This window comes from Aquila chrysaetos, chromosome 18 (assembly GCF_900496995.4).
Source record: "Aquila chrysaetos chrysaetos chromosome 18, bAquChr1.4, whole genome shotgun sequence".
NCBI classification, from domain to species: domain Eukaryota; kingdom Metazoa; phylum Chordata; class Aves; order Accipitriformes; family Accipitridae; genus Aquila; species Aquila chrysaetos.
In genome coordinates, this window is record NC_044021.1 from 21,249,726 (window position 1) to 21,269,563 (window position 19,838).

Here is a 19,838-nt window from a genome sequence, read left to right on the forward strand (position 1 = left end):
AATAAATACCATAACAGCATCTTCTCATTTTCTCTTGACAGAGAAGTTAGGGTTTGAATGACCATAGTTTGACCTTGCTCTTACCTTAAAGGTGTTGTTTTTTGACTGTGTGGCTTTACAGACTTTCACGTAATTTTTAGGAAGCTTTTAGGGTGTGCAGCAGACCAACTTATGTCCTCAGTGTAGTCTTTTCATGGATGTTGTATCAATTTTAAAACAGAAAGTTATTCTTAAGGCACTCGTTGATGAACAGTAATAAGAAGAAAGGGGAATGTTCTGAATAGGTGCCTGGGAATTTGTCACCCTATGGAAAGGACAGGAGTTGATGAGTGTGTGTAGCTGCTGCTTCCCAGAATCCATCTGAATTACGAATCTGTTGAAGCGCAGGTGATACCATGATTTCAAGTCTACCGAGGCAGATAGAATCTCACCTGGGAAAGTCCTGAAGTACTAATGAAATCTTTGCTAGACCACTTCAATTCCTTTTTGTCTTTCACTGCTTTTGGTAGAGGGTGTGTGTTAATGCTGAGACGTTGATCATGTTGCCTACGTAGGACTACATAAGCAATACTTCTTTCCAATATTCTGTAGTATATACACTGTGATTCTACTTCAAGGTCCTAGTCAAGATTGAATGTCCTTGTCCTAGGTGCTGTACAAGCATATTGTGGATGCTTATGTCCTCTTGTGAAAATAAATCTTGAGAGAAGAGCTGTGTCGTAGCTCTTTGGATGAAATGCAGTACCTTTGTCTTATCTTTGTCTGTCTTGCTGCTCTTTCTTTCTTTCATTTTCCCAGTGTTCTGTAAGCCTCCTTTAAGTCAGAAACAGTATTCAAACTTTTTTGTTTCGCTTATAGTATTGTATAGAGATATTTTGAAAGAATAGCCTCTCAGTACTGCTGCTGCCTTGTAGGAGCATTTATGAGTTTATCTGTTCTGTTCCTAAAAGTTATTTCTGGGAGATTTCTTTGCTATGAAAAACTTAGGTCTGTAGTTGGCTTTTGTTACACAGTGAAGACCTAATTATTTTTAAATTAAGATGATGGAACTTAGTGTTTCAAGTAATGTTTTGCTATCAATTTTAGGAACACCTTTTGTGGGCTTTTTTTATTCCTTAAACATTTTTTAAAAATTGCCCTGCTGCTGTCAGTTAAGGAGAGATTCCTATTGTGATTTGCTGGTGATGCATGTATCCCTTCCTGAAAGGTATTTCTGCCTGCTTAGTTTGGAAGCTAGCTTTTTTGAAATGATGGATTTCAAAAAGTACCCATGTGTGGGGATGTCATTTCACATAGCTTCTCTAACACTTTACCTTAGACCTCTTTGTGTTGCTTTTTAGTAATTTCTAATTCAGTAGGCCACTCAGGGCAATCCTACAAAAGTAGAAAACACCTTTGAGTAAAGTATTTCAAGGTTTTGTCATTTAAATGGTTATTTGTGAGGTGTACATAGCTAAGGCTTGTGAAGTTGCCTGCTGAGATTGCTTAAAAAAATGGAGGGGTACTTTTTTCAGTTAATGATAATACATACTGCCTTGTCCTTGCTTCAACCTTACTTCAGCCTTGTGACCTTTTTTTAGTGTCACTTCATGAAACATTAGCTGCATAATGAGCTGAGATGTTAATTTTTTTCATTGTATAAGATAGTATGGATGGTGGGGAATACTGTGCATAGAGCCAAAGCCAAATCTAGCTTAGCTGATAAAGAGCAGGAGTTGACATGTGGAGCCTCACTAGATGTAATGTGTGCATCTCTGGACTTTGTTTTCAGGTCCAAGAAGTCTTTGACTAGATGCAGTGCGACTCTCTTACGGTTCAATGTTACACTGCATTCAAACTAATAAATTCTTTAATAAGTACACTGGGGAATTTAATGCAGATATATATAAGTAGGTCTATAGAAACCAGTTTGTGTCTGATAGGGTGTATTAGTTCTTTCTCGCTGCCTGTTGTGTTTCACCTGGCTTGCTCCAGGTACATTTCTACCTGTTTTTTTTTCTTCTTTTCTTGATGTCTGGTAATGGGAACAGAGTTCAGGAAGACCATATCTGTAGAGGACCAGCATGTCACTAATAGGGTCAATTAATTAAAATGCCTTACTGTTGCAAAAGCATCTATTCTCAAGGCTTGCGCCTGGCTGTGGAAACACTACAGCTGTATTTTATAGTACTGTTTAAAATAAATCCTAGACTACCTGAGGCAACTCGGATATCTATCTGCAGGCTGAAGTACAGTTTTCAACTTTCGTAAATGTCAATGGATAATTTAATGGTGTTTATTTGGAGTTCCCTTTGGTAGTAGCCTTTACTACTTATATTTGTTTGGGTTTTTTTTTTTAATAAATTCAGCTTGAAGTATTTAGTCCATGTACTATGTTATATGGGCAATTCTAACAGTATTCTTGCTTGTGTGCTCTCCTTAGTATGACTTGCCTCAAATCATCAAAAACCTTTACTGAAAACCTAGTCTAGGAGATTTATTTTTTGTGCTGCTGTAGCACTTGATGGCCCTGCTCCTGGAATATGATCTTGTGTATCTCAAAGTTGCTGGGCAATCACAAAGATTATTCTCCTCCTCTGAAGGAGCGCAGCTCTTTTTAGTATAGGGCATGGATGTGGCATAGCTTCCAGTATGGCTCGTCATAGTTGTCTGTGTGTGAGGACAGCATTGGTTTTGTCACACTAAGGACCTAGGTCATTAAATTCTTTATGTATTTGGGGGGTGACAGTCTTGAGTAGGAATTTGAAGGTGCCTACTACGTTAATTTTGCAAATATTCATGATGATCAACTTTTAGGCATTATGGATGCATTTAAGAACACAAAAGCAGGCTTGCTAGGAAGTAAGAAATGGGTATGGAGGTTGGTGTTGCAGAGCAGATGAAGAGTGAAGTTGCTTTTTGACACCTCAGTGAGGAGTGATAGGGCCATGCAGCAACTGATGATAACAGATGAGAAAAAGGGAAGTGAGAATTAAGGTTGATAAAAGTAATAAGGCTGAAATATCATTCAAACAAAAACTGTCTTTGTATTTGTACAGTGTTTGGCACGAAGAGTCCTAAGATCTTTTATGTGCTGCTACAGTACAGATATGTGAAATAATTATCATAAATATTTTTAAATTCTTGTTAAAAGTGCTAACCAGCTGTCATGTTGCTCTTTTAATATTTTCTGTTGTTCTTTCTTTCTTTCTTTAGTTTTCTTCCTTAATTTCATGTCTCCTTTTACAGTCTGAGGACCTCTATTTATTTACATTCTCCTCTTATACTTTATTGCTTTGTTTTGTTTGGCTTCATGTGGAATGTTGTAGACAGTGATGTGAGCGACTGGAGGTGATAACAGTAGATGAGTAATGGGTGTAAGTATGGGGAACAGTACCAAGGTGATTATTAGAAAGCATGGTAGGAAGGAGAGTGTTAACTGCAATAAATAATATCTGTATCTCTATTGAAATCTTCAGTTAATTTAAAAATAAATAAATATATATGTGTCAGTTAACGCAGAGTATTGCAGCAAGTGCTGTCAAAAATTCTGATGTAGTTGGGGAAGCTAAACATAGTTTAGCTTAAAATTAAACCTTTGTAAGCTCTTAATGCAGCCCTCATCTGTAATCGATCCAGCAGAGAACCAGAAGTAAAGTACGTAGTTTTTGTTCTGTAATTTCTTAATACAGTACTTAAGGGAGTGAGATAGGCATGGTGTTGCCTTTTGGATACAACTGTGGTTTTAGTTTCATCTAAATTTCTAGAATAGGAGCTTAATTAAAGCAAACTACATTGGTGGTCTAGGAATGGGAATGAACAAGGGTGTGCTAAGTCCTATGGACCTGTTCTTGTCATTTGGAGATGTAAGCCTTAGTCTCTAAATCTGTTAAAATACTGTACTGTCCCCTCACTTTCCAAAAATGACCACCATGGTGGTCATTCTCTTAGCTAGGTAAGTATATCCAAATGAGACTTTTTCCCAGTCTCTCTCAAATCTTGATGTCAGTTTTCTTATGCTGCTTTTTACTGAGTTCAGTTGTGCTAGTCTTCTACATATTTAGGTCTTCTGGCTTTGTGTAAAGTGGTAATGCATCTGCCTTACAGCCCCACAGTTAATATTTTATTTCAGATACCAGTTAACATTTCCCTCTTTTACGCACTAAAGATGCTTGCATGATACTGTCATACTTTATGTAAATTACAAGTCTGATATCTTTGTGCTGTTGCTGTGGGCATCCTTCTTTAATGGTGAAGAGCCGTCTATAATCGCTCTCAGTTGAGAGTCTGTGAGCTTTGCTGTAACCTTAGGTTCCACCCTTTGGCGTTTCATACTGTTCATAAGCATACTCCGTCTCGAGGGGCTGTCTCGAGGGTATCTGCTGCCTACCTGGCTTTCAGAAGCAAACTACCTTCCATTATTTTATGTTATAAACAGCTTATGTGTGTATGATTTACTGAGTGATCATCCATTTCTACATGAATTTCAGTCTTAGGCTTGTTGGTTGTTGTAATGAATCTCTTCCTTTCCAGTCAGGGCAATGGTTTTTGAATATTTGGAATTCTTACTCTAAACTGTAGTTGGAAGACTTTGTGGTGATATGGCCATGAGAAGAAGCAGTCTCTGAACACTCATTGAGTTCACTTCCCTTGTCCCAGTTTGTGACTGTATCAGCTTCACAGTAAACCCAACTGGGTAGCTCATTCTCCAGAAGGTAACCTCAAGAGTTGAGTTAGTTTTCAGCTAGGTTCATTCCCCAGTATGGCTGTTTGTATTGTTTCATGAGTAGCCATGGCAGCAAAAGAGAAGGGAACTTGGGGCAGAAATGAGCATCTGGGCTCAGGAGGGTGGGAATGCTACTTTTGGTCAGGTACCAGCTTATGCCCACTTAATTTTGGTTTAAATACAGCTTTTTGGTTGTCTTAAGTCTTTCACCAGGAGAGATGCTTTGTCTGTTTCTTTCCTGGGGAAAATGAGCTTTTGGGGAAGATGCATTTATCCTCAGTGTCTTGAATTTCTGTCAATTCTTTCTCTTATTCATTGATTTGTAAATACAATTACTAGCAATGGGCAAATGATGGTAATGCTATTTACTTCTAGACAGTCTTTAGTGCTTTTAGAACAGCAGAGAAAGATGTATGCTTAAAATGCAAAATCATCTAAGCAGATGTGCTTTTTTTTTTCTTAATGAAAACAAGAATTGGAAGTGATAAGCCACCTAGAAGAAAAAATGAAAACTAAGCTTAGAAAGGCTTTAATCTTTTAGCGGATAGCACTTTGCTTATACTTCTGTGAGCATGGTTGTTTAGTCTGTGGTGCGGTTATACTGATGCAGATCTTCATGGGTGTGCTTTAAGTTGCATGTGTAAGTTCTGCTGTATGTTCTGCGCTAGAATAAAATGTTACTACAGCAACTCATGCAAGTAATCAGTATGCTTTTTGGTAAAGCAGTGTTAATAAGGCTTTTGACACCTGTTGGATTATGGCTGGTTTTTAACACTGGCCATACAATTAGTCATCTGTTGTTTTTGCAGTATCTTGCAGTACTTGTTGTATATGTGGTGAAGTGGGTGAAGAAATAAAAAAAACTATCCAAAACAAAAATACCATGAGAATTAAGTTTGGGTTTTCATGACACTCATGCCTATGGTTTAGCCTGAGCTGTCTTAGTGCATTTCAGTGATGTTTGTGAAATACAAATGCTTTGTTGTCTTCCAGAGCATGTATGTGTAACTCTTTAAACAGAAACCATACTTTTTTTTTATTGCAAATTGTTTCTGTTGCAGTAAGTTGGCTTTTCCTTTAGCATCCAGTATACTCATTTTCTTGTTCACAACAAAAGCATAAACCAATAAACAAAATCTAGAACAGTCAGTTGCTGTTTTGTTTGTATTTGTTTTGTACACTACTGATCTAATGTAAAAACTTTGTGCAGTATGAAGACCTATTTTTATAGTTCTGATACGTCCTCAGCAGTTATTTGTTACAATAACAGGCATTTGTTACAACAACATGCAAACTTCACTCAGTCTCTATTTACATGTGTCTTGTGGCATTATTAGCAGAGTACTTGTATACAGAGTAGAATCTGATAAAGTCTGAAGTAGCTTTCTTGCATTAGTGTCTTCATTTGAATTGCTCCAGCTGCAAGAAGACATTGGATCATGAATCATCAAGTGTATCTTTTCTTAAACTGTAGCAGTAATTCATTTTTTACCTGTGTGTAGGAGACCAGACATTTGACAGAAATGAACAGCAATGAAATGTGTAAGAGGATTATTTGAGGTTTGCGTTTAACTGGTCAGAAATACGTGGAACTGTAACAAGAGTTTTATTTCTTTGTTGATGTTTTCTAGAAATGAAGATTTCCAATTTAAAAAGAAAGTCAAGAGAATATATTTAATTTCTTGGTCCCTGCTTCTTGCAAAATCTTTTAAGTTATTTCTTTCTTATGAGGTTCATTTGCATAAATAAAGTGTATAGATGATAATCTTACTGCAGCCTGGACTTACATTATATTATTGCCTATGCAACTATACTTTTCTGACAGTATGGTCCCTAAAGAGGTTTTAGTGCTTAGGGAGAAGTGTCACAAGACGAAATTGTGCAACCTCAGAAAGTGAGAGGAGTGTCAGTAAATGAGAATCTTTCTAGGAACATTATAGGAATCACACACAGAATGTTACAGGAATAACAGTTTCAAGCACTGTGCAAGATGACTGCCTTTTTTTTGTTTGCTTTTTTCCTCTCTACGTAGAACAGGATTAATCTGAAAACTGGGTTTATCATGTTCAAAATACTGTTTCCTTGGAAACATTCCATAAAATAAAACTTGTTTTCAATTTGAAATGAAAGACTCAAACTGTCTATGGCATATTTTGAAACATTTAAATAGAGAAGAATTTAACAGCTCATTTCTTATTGTGATTGTGCAGACAATAAGAATCTTGGATTAGCATATTCCTACAAAATTTTAATGCAGAGTAACTATATTAAAGGTGAAATTCAGATACCTTTTTAGTGTGCTGCATTTCTGACCTTATAGTATAGCGTCAGTGAAGACAGTGTAGAAGACCATAGGAGAACATCATTCAAGCTTCTTACGTCCTTGCCAGTCAGTTGCAAAGGCCCTTTAGAGGATCTTTTAGTCTTAAAATTCTTACAGATGTTGCTGTTTTTTTCTGCTTGTACCATTTTCTAAGATACAAACTTGATAGTAAAACAAACTGCACCTGTTGTATAGCCTACATTTTTTTTTTGAGAGTGTTAATTCTACTTTTCTTAGTAGTCAATGCATTTGAAACATTAGGATGTTTTCAGTTACCTTATTTATGGGTGTAAACATCTGTTAGTGCTTGGACTTAGGTTCCTTCCAGATATTATGGTAAGTTAGGTTTTAACACAGTATGGTTGAAGTTGCTTTCTTTAAATGTATAGCATGTAGGTGATAAGAAACCAGGTTGATTATTTACTTTCATCATCACCAAAGAGCTTGGATTTCGAAGCATGATGTAGTAGTTCCCTGGGTTATACTGTCTTTAATAGAACATGTAGGCACAGTGAAAGTCGGAAGGAATTAGACTCTGCAGATAGCAGGTTGCTAATGAAATCTCTGTAGTAGGGTGGCTGTTATGGGTTTTTTTTTTTCATTACTTAAGTAAAATGATTTAGCATGTCTTTGTCTTTACAAATACAGTATGGAATATTTGTTGGTTTTTCTTTTTTTTTTTTTTTTTTTTTTTTTTAAACTAGAGAAGCGGTTATTTAATAGTTTAATTTATCTTTAGCACCGGTAAGCTTTCTGAGGTGCCTGTGTCATGCCCGTTTTTGGAAGGTGCTACATGTTGGACTGAGCATGCTGCTTCCTGGTGTTGACACCTCTGTTTCCCCAGGGTCGCTGTTATGGCGTGACATAGCCTAAGTGGACCTGTTCTTGCCTTCCTTGGCTATCTCCTAGACCAAACCCATTCCTATGACAGGACAGCAGGAAATGCATCATGAACAGACTGAGAACAGTCTTGGCCTGCATCGCAGCTGGGTGCTAGCATGTCTGCTGCTTGTGTTGCCCTGCATTTTTATCATGGGCTAAGGGAGTAAAACTTAAATGCATAGCTCTGCCACTGTTCTTCTCCTGATTCTGAGACGCATGATATATGAACCTTAAGGAAGCAAACAGGAGGACAATTTATGTAATTCCTCCCACTGAAGCAAGTCTTTTTGCAGACAGTGACTCTGAACCTAAATATGGGCTAAGCTTCTTTAAAAACCAAACAGAAAAGTCTTTTTAAGCCTATGAAGCTTACAGATGCCAGGAAAAGAAAAAAAGTTACATGTAGTGGTTTGGCATAAATACAACTCCTGTTGATGAATTTTAGAGCATCTGAAGCCTATCTGTCATGGTACTGTTTTCCCCTCAGTTTATAGTGTACTATATCTAGTTGAAATGAGATTAGCTATCCATCAACTATAACAAATAATAAATTAGCTTAATTGATGAGCCTTTAATTTCACTCACTTCCAAACCATAAACTGTAGACATTCCTTTTTCCTTTTGAAAGATGTCTATAGTAAATGTGTTAATTATTTGAAATGTTTTAATCTGATTTTACTTGAGTTTCTATTAATGCCAAAATGGTGTTAACATTCCAAGTAGTTGTAAGTGAATTGAAGGGAAAAATATATACTGTTGAACATCTGTCTTCTTAAATGAGATGGTGTCAGTGCCTAGTACCTTCTAGTCATTGCCAGTGGGTAGAGAATCCTTGTTCCCAGCTGTATTAAATACAGTGGGTCTGTGTTTACAATTGTTACTGAGTTAAAGAGGAGGCTCAGAAGATATGATATCTGAAGGAGGAAAAACAGGGGGTACCAAAATGTTACCTAGATGATGATTTTCTATCTACCACTTTACATTTTCATGTAACCTTAATCTTGTTTCTATAAGAATACTGAAATGAAAGTTTGATTGGGATGAAGGTTTTTTTAATATGACTTATGTTGAAAGGCTTTTTGTAGTCGGTGGAGTTCTTTAAGTTATCTAAAATTATTTTTAAAAATAAATTTCCCTTCTTTAATAAAGTCTCCTTAGCAGGAGACTTTACAATAACAGATTTTCAGTCTTTGCATGAGAATCCTTCATGCATGAAACTCCAGACTATGCTAATAACAATTCTGCCTTTATTATTTAGGACAAAATCAAGGGTTTTCCACTTGTTGCTTTCATTTATAATTGTTTCGTTGACTCTGCTGCTGCACCATTACTGGTGCCTCAGTAATGTAATTAGCAATGCAGCAAAGACTAATCCTTTTGTTTGTTGCCCTTTGCTTCAGCTCTTCAGTATCTCTAAATGTAATCTGCAATATATGGTTCTGAGGTTCCATTTCATGCTGGTATGTTGGAGGGAGAGAAGGATGGTATCACACATTAGAAATTATCAGAGGAAGGCTTTGTAAATATCAAATGTAGAAGCAGGTAAGGTAACTGTTGGAAGCGATCGACAGAAAAAGCAGAAAGCCCAGTACACAATTAAGTATATGACTTCTGAGATGTGCTGCTCAGTTTCATTCGATGTGAAATGTGTTTAAAATAGCAGATTAACCTGTACTTCCTAGTAGAATAGTTGCTTAAAAATTGCCTTTTATGAGATGGGAATACAAAGGTCATGTTTGTTGACTTAAACTATTTTCAAATTGGCATGGGTGAATATTTTTTTTTCATACAGTTTATTTATTGTTTCATGACAAATTTATGTTAACAAATTTGAACTACCGTCAAAATGATTTGAATGTTTTGATAAACTAGGAAATGTTAGGTTTAGGTGATTTTTGGATGCTTGCTTTAGTTGATGAGGGGGGTTTCCGTTTATTTTTGGGCAGGGGGGATTGGTGAAAGCCTAGCTTTCCATTATGCTGTTTTTGGATTCCTGTCATCTTGGTCATGAAATGACTTTTGCTTAGGAAACAGAAGCAAAACTGATTTTTACTGACTTCAAATAGTGTGATTTGGGGGTGGGGAGATTATTCATTTCAACTTTCCAGTATTTGCTATTAAATTGTTAACAATTTTACTGGGCACTGACTTTATTAAAACTACCTTTCATAAAGGTGACTTTTGGACTCTTATCGACCTAGCCATAACTTGTTTAGACTTAAGATGACTCGTTAGTATAGTAACGATATTTTCCCTCTTTAGTTTGCCAAGAGATTGCCAACAGCTAAGTAACATTGCTGGTAAATTTCTCAAGACAGCATTCTGCTCTATGATCCAGGTCTTCAACGTTTTAGTGTGATTTTTCTGTAAGTGCTGTGCAAGGATGCACTTTGCTGCTGAAATAATGCACAGTTTTGCATGTATTTTGTAAAATAACTCATTTCAGGTTGTCTGCAAAACATGATTAGGTATGTTGAAGGTGATGAAATTGGTATGTGTGTAGCTTTACCCCTACTTTCAAAATAAGGCATGGCCTTTGGCTTTTTTCCTTCATACTTTATGGCTAATATCAGTATTCTCCATTGATAACCCAGGATGCCCAAAAGAGAAGAAAGTTGTCCTTACCTCCTGCAGGGACAGAATCTGTTTGTATTAAACCATATATGCTAGGAATTGCTTTTCAGCTCCCTTGCTGTTATGCTACTATTAAATGACCTCTTTGCAGCTTAATTGGTATAGGATTAATCAGCACAGTGTTTCTTGGCAATATCCCACATCTATATGTATTTTTGTAAGAGACAGATAAATTTCTTTTGTTCTTTCATTTTTACAGTTACATGGGAATTGGGCTTTCGGCACAGGGTGTGAACATGAACAGACTACCAGGTAAGTTTCAGTATTTATTATGTTTGATAAGTTACTTACATTGGTTAATTGTGTCTTTTAAAATATGCTTGACCTTGATGGAAAGTGCTGCTTACCAGAATGAGCGTTGCATCACATCTCCATGTTGTATCTGTTATCTGAATTGTGTAAAGCTTGCAGCTAAAAAGTTTAGCTTTTACTGTATGTTTGCTCTTGTACTACCCTCAAGTCTTAGTGTTATTTATAACATTATGCATATACTTTTTAGCAAACAAATTTTAAAATTTTCATGTTTCCTGATAAAAATGAAGCTACGAATTTCCTTGCTCTGTCAACTGAATTTCTAGTAATAAAGATGAGCTACTGTAATAAAAACTTTGACAAACATGGAGTGAGTTCTCCTATTGTCAATTTCCATACCGTTACCTTTCCAACCTTAATAGTAAGGACGTGTACCATAGTTTTGAATGTTCCATTGACCTGAGTGGTAAGGGATGCCGTCTCATTAACAATTGTCTGCAGTATCTCTGTATAGTATTAAAAGTTTTGTGTGTGTGTGTGTGTGTTGGTTTTTTAATAGATCTTTAAATGTAAAAAAACCCCAAACAAACAAAACCCAACAACAACCGCCCCCCCCAAAAAAAAAACCCAGTTGTTTTTTTTTGAAATTATTACTATTAGCCAAGTATAAAATCATTTTGAATTGACCTTAGGGTATCTGTATTTTCTTTCTTTTGCATTGTTACTTTCTCATGCAAATGTTCTGGTAGAGATCCTTATGATGATGGCAAGTCCCAGTTACACTGTGAGCCCAGCTAAGGGTTATGAATTATTGGTGGGTGTCATTAAGTTTATTTTGAGCATGATTTAGGATGCATTGCAAATAATTATCAAAGATAATACTGATCAATGTAACTGCAGTAATTTGGGGTATTTAATTTACTGAGAGATGTTTAATGTGGTGCCAGTTGAAGCTACCAATCATACAGATTAAGGGCCTAAGTATGGAAAATACTTCCAAATTAACTTGTTAGGCAGCAGCTTGACAGGAGAAGAATAAACCCATAACCTTTTACTCTTTAAAAATAGAGTTGTCAGTATAAATTCTTAGAGTCAGAATGCATATATATATATATATATGACATTTGGTGATTTGTGTTAAAGATCATGCTTTATGTTATTTTGAATAGGCATTTAATAGATCTGTTAGGAAGATTTTGTGGTGCCTGAAAGTTGACTCCTTTTCTATGTGTTTTTATTTAGTATTGAATTGCAGAGAATGTGGACAGGTATTTTTAAATGAGCTCAGACTAAAATTGCTTGCTGTGAATTTCATTGATTAGCGTAACAATATGAAGCTTCTTAACTGGTTCTGCGGCTTCTTCACCTGCAAAATTAGCACCATATTTGCATACATAATGATTTGCCTGCTGGCTGTGACTTTCACTTGTATTGATAATTTACCCCCCTGCTTTTTTTTTTTTTTTTTTTTTTTTAAATTTTTAGAGGCAGCAAAGCTAGTGACACTATAGTCTGGAGATTCTGCTATTATGCAGAGACTGCTCGCTGCTGAATAATCAGGAATAGAAATGTGTTTCCCCAGAGATGCATGTTTGGGTTTTAGCCAGGAAGAATTTGATAATGACATATGGTAGGAATAGTTTTGCAAGGTGAAAGGGAGAACAGGAGAATCTTCACTGCTTTATTGGGACATGTCAGATCTGCATATAGCTTTTCAAATTTCAACATTGTAGCTGATTATATTTTTGGTGTTGATAATTTTGTGTGTTCACTTAAAGAGAAAAATGTGTTATCTGAATTTGCATTACCTGTTATATACTACAAATGGAATTACCTGTTCAGCCATTTTGATAAAAGAAGTTGTCATTTTTTTAAATGAAACATTTGTTAGTTAGATAAGGAATCTTAGAAAGCAGAAAGCTGAGCATAGTAATTAACCGTATTAACCTTGTTAGAATATTCTAACTTTGCATAGTCTTTCCATTATTTCATAATAAAGCGAACGAATAAATGCTTTTGTTCTCTAGGTTGGGATAAACATTCATATGGTTACCATGGAGATGACGGACATTCATTCTGTTCCTCTGGAACTGGACAACCCTATGGCCCAACGTTTACTACGGGTGATGTCATTGGTTGTTGTGTCAACCTTATCAATAATACCTGCTTCTACACAAAGAATGGACACAGCTTGGGTATGGAGAAACGTTATCTTTAATGGTAACATTATGTCTGTAAGTCTGTTGTAAATCTGAAACTCTCTTCATGTCAGGAGCAAAGTGTTTGAATAGTTCTTTTGATAGTCTCATAATCTATGAATTAACCAAAGAACTGGGAGAATAATTTCTTGTGTGCCACTTGTGCTTACATTCCTTGTGAATTTCGAAGGATTTGTCGTAGCATCTCATTCCACAGGACCTGCATTTATGAACTGTGCTGCTAAATCCACAAATAATACTTTGATGCTTATAAGGTAATCGATGATAAGAGAATTGGAGAAATGGAGAATGGATATAGCTAAAATGCATTGCTGCTTTATGGGGGACACCTAGCCTTTCCTAAAACCTTACATTGGATGGGTGTTATTTTGAACATATGTTGGAGAACAGTGTCTTTTGGATTCCCAGTCTGGAGTCATGCACAGTTGGGCTAAAGCCATGAGTTATACAAGTTGTGCTAAAATTAAGTCCATCAAATTCGTGTGGTAAATTTTAGTATTATGCAACACTGCAAGACAATTTTTGAGTTTGAAGATGTCAGGAGGGGGTAGAGTTAAAATTTTCGATGCAATATATATAATAATTCAGTTACTTAATGCAATTTAATGAACAAAGATACAGAGTGTAAAGAAAGAAGAAAAACAATATCTCTCCTACCTGCATTAAGGTGAGAGCAAGGGCTTGGAAGAGATCTTGGAGTTGTGCTGAGGGGAGTAAGAAGTTTCAAGGGATAAAGCTCAGAAAGAAGAAATAAGGTTTTTTGTCATGGGTAGAAATGTGATGAGGAAAAGAGAGACTAGCTTGAACTAAAATAAGAGGTTATTGAGACAAGGACTCTTGAAGTTGCTGTTCTATTTTCTCACATTGCCAAACATGAGGAAGGTTTGGAAAGTAGTAAGGGGAAGGACATGGTTTAAATTCGTCTCCTTGTTTCTCAGAACAAGACTGCCTGTTTCTTTGCTCTGAGGAAACAGATCTAACTTTGGAGTTTTCCTGCCCCTACTCAGAGCAGGGCTTAGGTGCCTCCAGAGGTCAGTTCCAAGTAAACACTTCTGTGATTCTATTCTATCATGATTTAATGTTTCTTCTAAATTGAATGAGTCTATATACCTGGACTTAATACCTTGACTCCTATGGCAGTGGGACACTTGAACCATGCACTGTGTAGTTCTTTCGGCCCTGTTTCAGGGTATACGTCAAAATGGAAGATAACAGGCTCATGTTGTGTTTACCCTAATCTTTAACTGGGTTAAAGCTGAGAAGTGTAGTCTTACCTTATTCCCCTTTTTTTGGAACTAGTAACACTGCCTGCAGGTAAGTTGATCAGATTGTTGATCAACAAAAGAGGCACTGGTTTTCCGACTCCCTTTTTGGTCACATGCATGGAAGAGCTAAGAAGGGAGGGGCAGAACCTTCTCTTTCAGTGGAAGTCTTAAAGCAGACTGGGTTAGGCCAACTGTGAAACAACACTTCAAGTGATTAAAATCTGTTTAAAGAGACCAGAATGGCATAGGTGAGGAGAGGCTAGTAAAATGTCATCTGTCATAGACAGAGTCTGACAAACACTTCATGGATTTCAGAAGGAAACCTGACAGCTGTTCTGCTGTCATGGGCTTTGCTAGCTTGAATTTCTGACAGAGAAAAATTGATTCTGTGTTTAAGGGAAAAAGAAATTAAAAATTTTGGCTGTCTTGCTGAGTTGTTTTTGCTGCTAGTTGTCCAGAATTCCTATACAATCGTGACTTGGAGGACATTTATGTTTCTTCTCTGGGCCACAGATGCAGTCTAGAGTATTGGACATCTCTGGCTCAGCCTGGGATTTGATGCTACAAAAAGGGCTAAGCAATTATTTATGCAAGTGTGAAATCCTGGGTTGAAAAAAACCCAAAACCAACCCCCCCAAAAAAACCAGTACCTACATGTCACTCAGTCGTCATTTATCATTTATCAGTCTTACCTACTGCCATGGTTACTTTGGAAGAGGGTGAGTTGGATGTCAAAATGTGCCAAATGGAGAAAGCGGTAATAGCTTTGAAAAAGTTAGGATGTGAACAGGTAATGAAATTATAGCTTTGAGATGTGATGGGTGAAACAGGTTCACTCTGTCATTCTTTTGTATCAAAGATGTGAGTAAGGAATCCAGATGCTCTTGAGATTTGAAATCTTGGTGAAGAATGGAGATGGAAAGCAGGGGTGGAATTTAGGACAAAAGGTTAAAAGCTTTGTTTTAATCTTAAATTTGAAAATGCAGTAATACAAAATAAGAGTTTGAAGGGATAAGTGGATTTGAATCATTATGCACTTGTAAAAAAAATAGATTTGAAGAAATACTTGCAACAATAAAGGAAATCATGAAATACTGTTATCATTTGGCTGTCAGAAGGAGATTTCCTGATACCTATATTTTAACTGAAAGCTTCCCCCGCCAGCCTAAATTGCATGAAGTTTCTGAAGTGTATAGGGGGTCAGATTTTTCTCTAATCCTGAGACAGCAAAATCACTGCCTTGGTCCTATGGATAGATGGATGCCTGTAATTATATGACAAGATATTAAGCTATTTTATTTGAAAACCAAAACACCCTCATGTGGATTAGAGTGAAACATTTACCAGACTGGTTTGGAGCGTTATAGGCATGTGCTGCTCATGTAACAATAATGCGTACTTATGAAGAAAAGTAATAGCAAACAAGAAAAGACACTGTTAAATCTTGGTGTCGCAGCATCGAGACATGTAAGTGAAAAAACATCTTCAGATATTCTTAATTTTCCTTTTAATTTTAATCTGTAGCCAGAATTTTCATACTTTCTAATCTGCATATCTGTATGATGTTTGTTAAATCTTATGCCCTATATTGAAAAATTTGAGGGTAGATCGAGTACTTTCAAATGACAATTACTTTTTGCCACATATTGCCCTTTATTACTCAAGCACATCAGTTGTGCCTAAGCATCATGGATGTCACCATACTTTACTTATTTCTGAGATGGTTTGGGTGAGTTTTCTGAACATACAGTGATACACTTAAGAAAATGAAGCTGGAATCCGGACATATGGAAATTAATCTTAATTTTCTCTTCATTACAGGCATCGCTTTCACAGATTTACCGGTAAGATAAGTGCATTTTCAAACAGCTTTCCTTTGTATTATAAACAGATGTTTCAGATGTAACTTGCATTTACCTTATGTTTCTTGGAAATACAATGATAATCATCTTAACCAATTTAATGTCAGATATTTCTCCTCATCACTTCAGTGGTGATTTGTTAATTGAAGCAAAAAGGTTTTTTTGTTTTCACACCAATCCTCACAGAGGTTTTCCTTTTCAGGTTTTTAACAGGCAATTCTAATGGAAGTTTAGCAGTAAATAATACATGCAAGTAGTTTTTACATACTTTGTTTGACACATGCAGCCTTACATACAAAGTCAAAGCTATATTAAACACCAACACGGTGCATGTGTGTACAGCTGTGTATCATATGCAGAAAGGCTGGCTACTTAAGACATGGTCACTGTAACTCATGCTTGATGCCTGATTTTCAAAATCTTTATATCTATGCTGTTCACTCCATAAGATCAAGCATACCAAAGTAATTTTTTTTTTTTTTTTTTAAGACAGTTACCGACATCTTAAGTCTTCTAGCTTTTCAGTCAATTAAATTGTACTTTCCTTAGAATCGTTACAAATGTTTCCCTATGCTACTGGTACAGGCATGATACTGCACTTGTTTTGTTTTTTTCTCATCCACTTCATTTCTGATTTAATCCGGTTAGAGTGCAGTATGTGATGCACTTCCATCTGGCCAGCTACTCTGCTATGGCCTTAGGAGGCAAGGACAGATATTAAGGAAAAATGAACTCAATAACCCAGGGTGCCTCTCAGCCCTGCCACAGGGTTGTGTGCTTTGTGTAGGAAGCCACCGCAGTGTCCTGGATTTCTGGGATGCCAGCAGGGCTCCTTGCTAGCACAGGGTACCAGCACAGGAAAACTGACACTGTCTTCTGGGGTTTGAAGCTGGACCCCTCCTCATTAGAATCGATTGTTTTCATCTCACTAAATGACTTGGGACTTGTGCTTTGTTAATTAGTCTAGACTAAGTAACACTATGAGCAAGGCTTGTTTAAAAAAAAAAAAAAAGTGGGGGGGTTGGAATGGGGGCAAGATCAGCTTGGGCATGGTTTTAACAACCAGAGTATTTTTCTTTATTTTTCTTTAATTTCACCAGATTCACTGGGCTTCAGTGTTCCTACTGACCTGCATGTCGATAACTTCTTACTGATAGCTTTAATTTATTTAGCATATAGTTCTGTAGATCAGCATACCATTATACCATACCACCATTGATTGTCGTGTAAATGTGGTGTAGGTATATTTATAAATTCAAAAAAACCAGCAACAAAACCCCACCCACCCAAAACCCCAACTGATTGCATTGCCATTGCTGAGATGCTAGTTGCATTTAAGAAAGTTACTTTAATCCCAACAGGCAGATTTTACTTTTCTCATATTTGGCATATTTCAAATTTGCATGGAGACCTAATCTCTAAGCAGAAAATAAAACTGAGACAACAATAAATGCTTTAAAGTCTTTTTCTAGATACAAGTCCAGGAATTCACAAGAACTTCAATGCACTGTTACAGTTCTTTTTAGGCGCTACACTTGGACTTTGAGGCTAATGAGTTCTCTATCCTGTCAGTTCTTACCACTAAAATTCAGCGATGTTTTAAGTATTTCACCCCAAAAGGAAAATGGCCCACTTTGTAAGTTTAATTTTTGTTCTCTTTTTAAAAGAAACTTTAATCCTGGTCTTTAAAAAATCATTAAAAAATTGGTATTTAATATTTTGTAAAATTGAAACCACAAGTTGTAAGTAAACCTTAGCACAGTTTAAAAAGTGCATTTTCTGACTAGAAAGAGAATGATCAGTAAGGCTTGCTTATGTCAAAATAAAAAAAATTATGACCACTGGGAATAAAATTAACTGGTTGTTGTCTTGCTGGATTGATAGAAGTTGCTTTAACTGCTGGACAGATGATCCAGAGGTATTTGCTGCTTCACACTACTAGTAGCAGTGGGGATATTATTACAGAGATGAAAAAAAAAAAAGAAAGTGTGGAATTTAGAATAAGAGGAAAAAACTAATTAAAAAATTTCTTGCAGCCAAACTTGTACCCTACAGTAGGGCTTCAAACACCAGGAGAGGTTGTGGATGCTAATTTTGGACAACACCCATTTGTATTTGATATTGAAGACTATATGCGAGAATGGAGAACCAAAATTCAAGCACAAATTGACAGATTTCCAATAGGAGATCGGGAAGGAGAGTGGCAAACAATGATTCAGAAGTAAGCCTTTGAATATTGTTAATTTAAAAAAAAAAAGTTAATTGCATGATTTCAGAGATCTTTAAAACATTGTACCCATTGTCTTGTGCAAAAAATTACAGATAGTATTAAAAACTAGTACAAATAGTTTTGTTAACATCACAGGTTTGATAAACGTATAAAATTGAGCGTGAATAGATGTTTGGGGAAGTTATGTACATCATTAATAATTAAGAGTTTATAATGATGAGTGTAAGCTTTCCATTCCGAGTTGACCTATCTAATGTTGATTGGGGAGTTCAGAAAAATTGCCATGGTTGTAATGGGCAGTTTTAATACTTTGGGCTCTGGAAATTTCCCTTCGTGTTCTTGCCTTTGGCGTACCACGTTAAGTTGTGGCTCATTAGCGTCTCACTTGGAAAAATGGTGGTTCTGGCTTTGCATTTTTTATTTCTTCAGTGAAAACAAAAAATCTGTGCAGAAATTCACTTCAGTGTATCTAATGAGCAAAAAACGAAATTTAATTAGCAGGTAGTATTTTAATTGAGTCAACCTTTGGGTGATGAATCATTTTTATTAATATTCATTGTAATAAAATGATACATTGATTTTTTTTTTTTAATTGTTTTTCTGTATGGTGTTTTGAAGAAGATACTGACTCTTAACTGAATAACTTTTGTCTGACTTCTACAGAAATCCCTGAATTTCAAGTAGAAGTCTTTAATTCAGTCACTGTTTTTCAGAAAAAGGTTTTTACATTCAGGAAGTCCTTGGTTTCTTACCTGTGTTTTTAATGAGTTTTCCTGGGTTTTGTTTTTGTTTATTTTTAGAATGGTATCATCTTACTTAGTTCACCATGGATACTGTGCAACAGCAGAGGCATTCGCCAGATCAACAGACCAGACTGTGCTAGAAGAATTAGCTTCCATTAAAAATAGACAAAGTAAGGCTGGAAAGCATGTTACATCCTTTTATTCCTCCCTTAAACAAATATTACGTAAAACTCTTGCTTAAGCATCTTTGTAGAATTTCCTTTCAGCACTACTCCATAGTACAGTTCTTTGCTGTCATGTAAAGTTACACACATATGAACAGAAGGTTAAGATGAACTTCCGCACTAACACTTTGGAACTCATTTGATGTAGCGGAATGTGGTAAATTACCTGTTGTCTTTCTCTTGAATGGAAAATTGTGATCTGTCTTAAACAAATGTGTGTAATGTCTCTAAATGAGTGTTTGTGAGAGTTAATGGTCAGTCACAAACAGGAATATAAAACTTAGTCTTGACAAACATTTCGACTTTTATCTTAACTGTGAAAAGGGGTAGAGTTTAGAGAATGCTCTATAAGTTAAATCAAATTTGAGTTTTCCTGCTTACAGATGTGAGGGGGAAGAGGACAAGGAGAACTAACAGCAGTTCAGCTCTTAACTTGCTGTGGCAGTGCTGTTTAGCAGCCTGATTAAACAGTGCCTTCCCCGTTCATTTAAATCCCTGC

At 36.2% G+C, this 19,838-nt stretch overlaps 1 protein-coding gene across 2 annotated transcripts in view; it reads left to right on the forward strand.

Moving 5' to 3' along the window:
• The window catches only part of RANBP9 (RAN binding protein 9), a 40,967-nt gene that overhangs the window by 9,471 nt on the left and 11,658 nt on the right, over positions 1-19,838 (forward strand). For both annotated transcript variants that reach the window (XM_030041646.1, XM_030041647.1), the window contains exons 3-7: positions 10,744-10,796; positions 12,824-12,991; positions 16,102-16,124; positions 18,179-18,363; positions 19,173-19,285. In XM_030041646.1, coding sequence (XP_029897506.1) covers positions 10,744-10,796; positions 12,824-12,991; positions 16,102-16,124; positions 18,179-18,363; positions 19,173-19,285 — 542 coding nt within the window. The remainder of the gene's footprint in view (positions 1-10,743; positions 10,797-12,823; positions 12,992-16,101; positions 16,125-18,178; positions 18,364-19,172; positions 19,286-19,838) is intronic.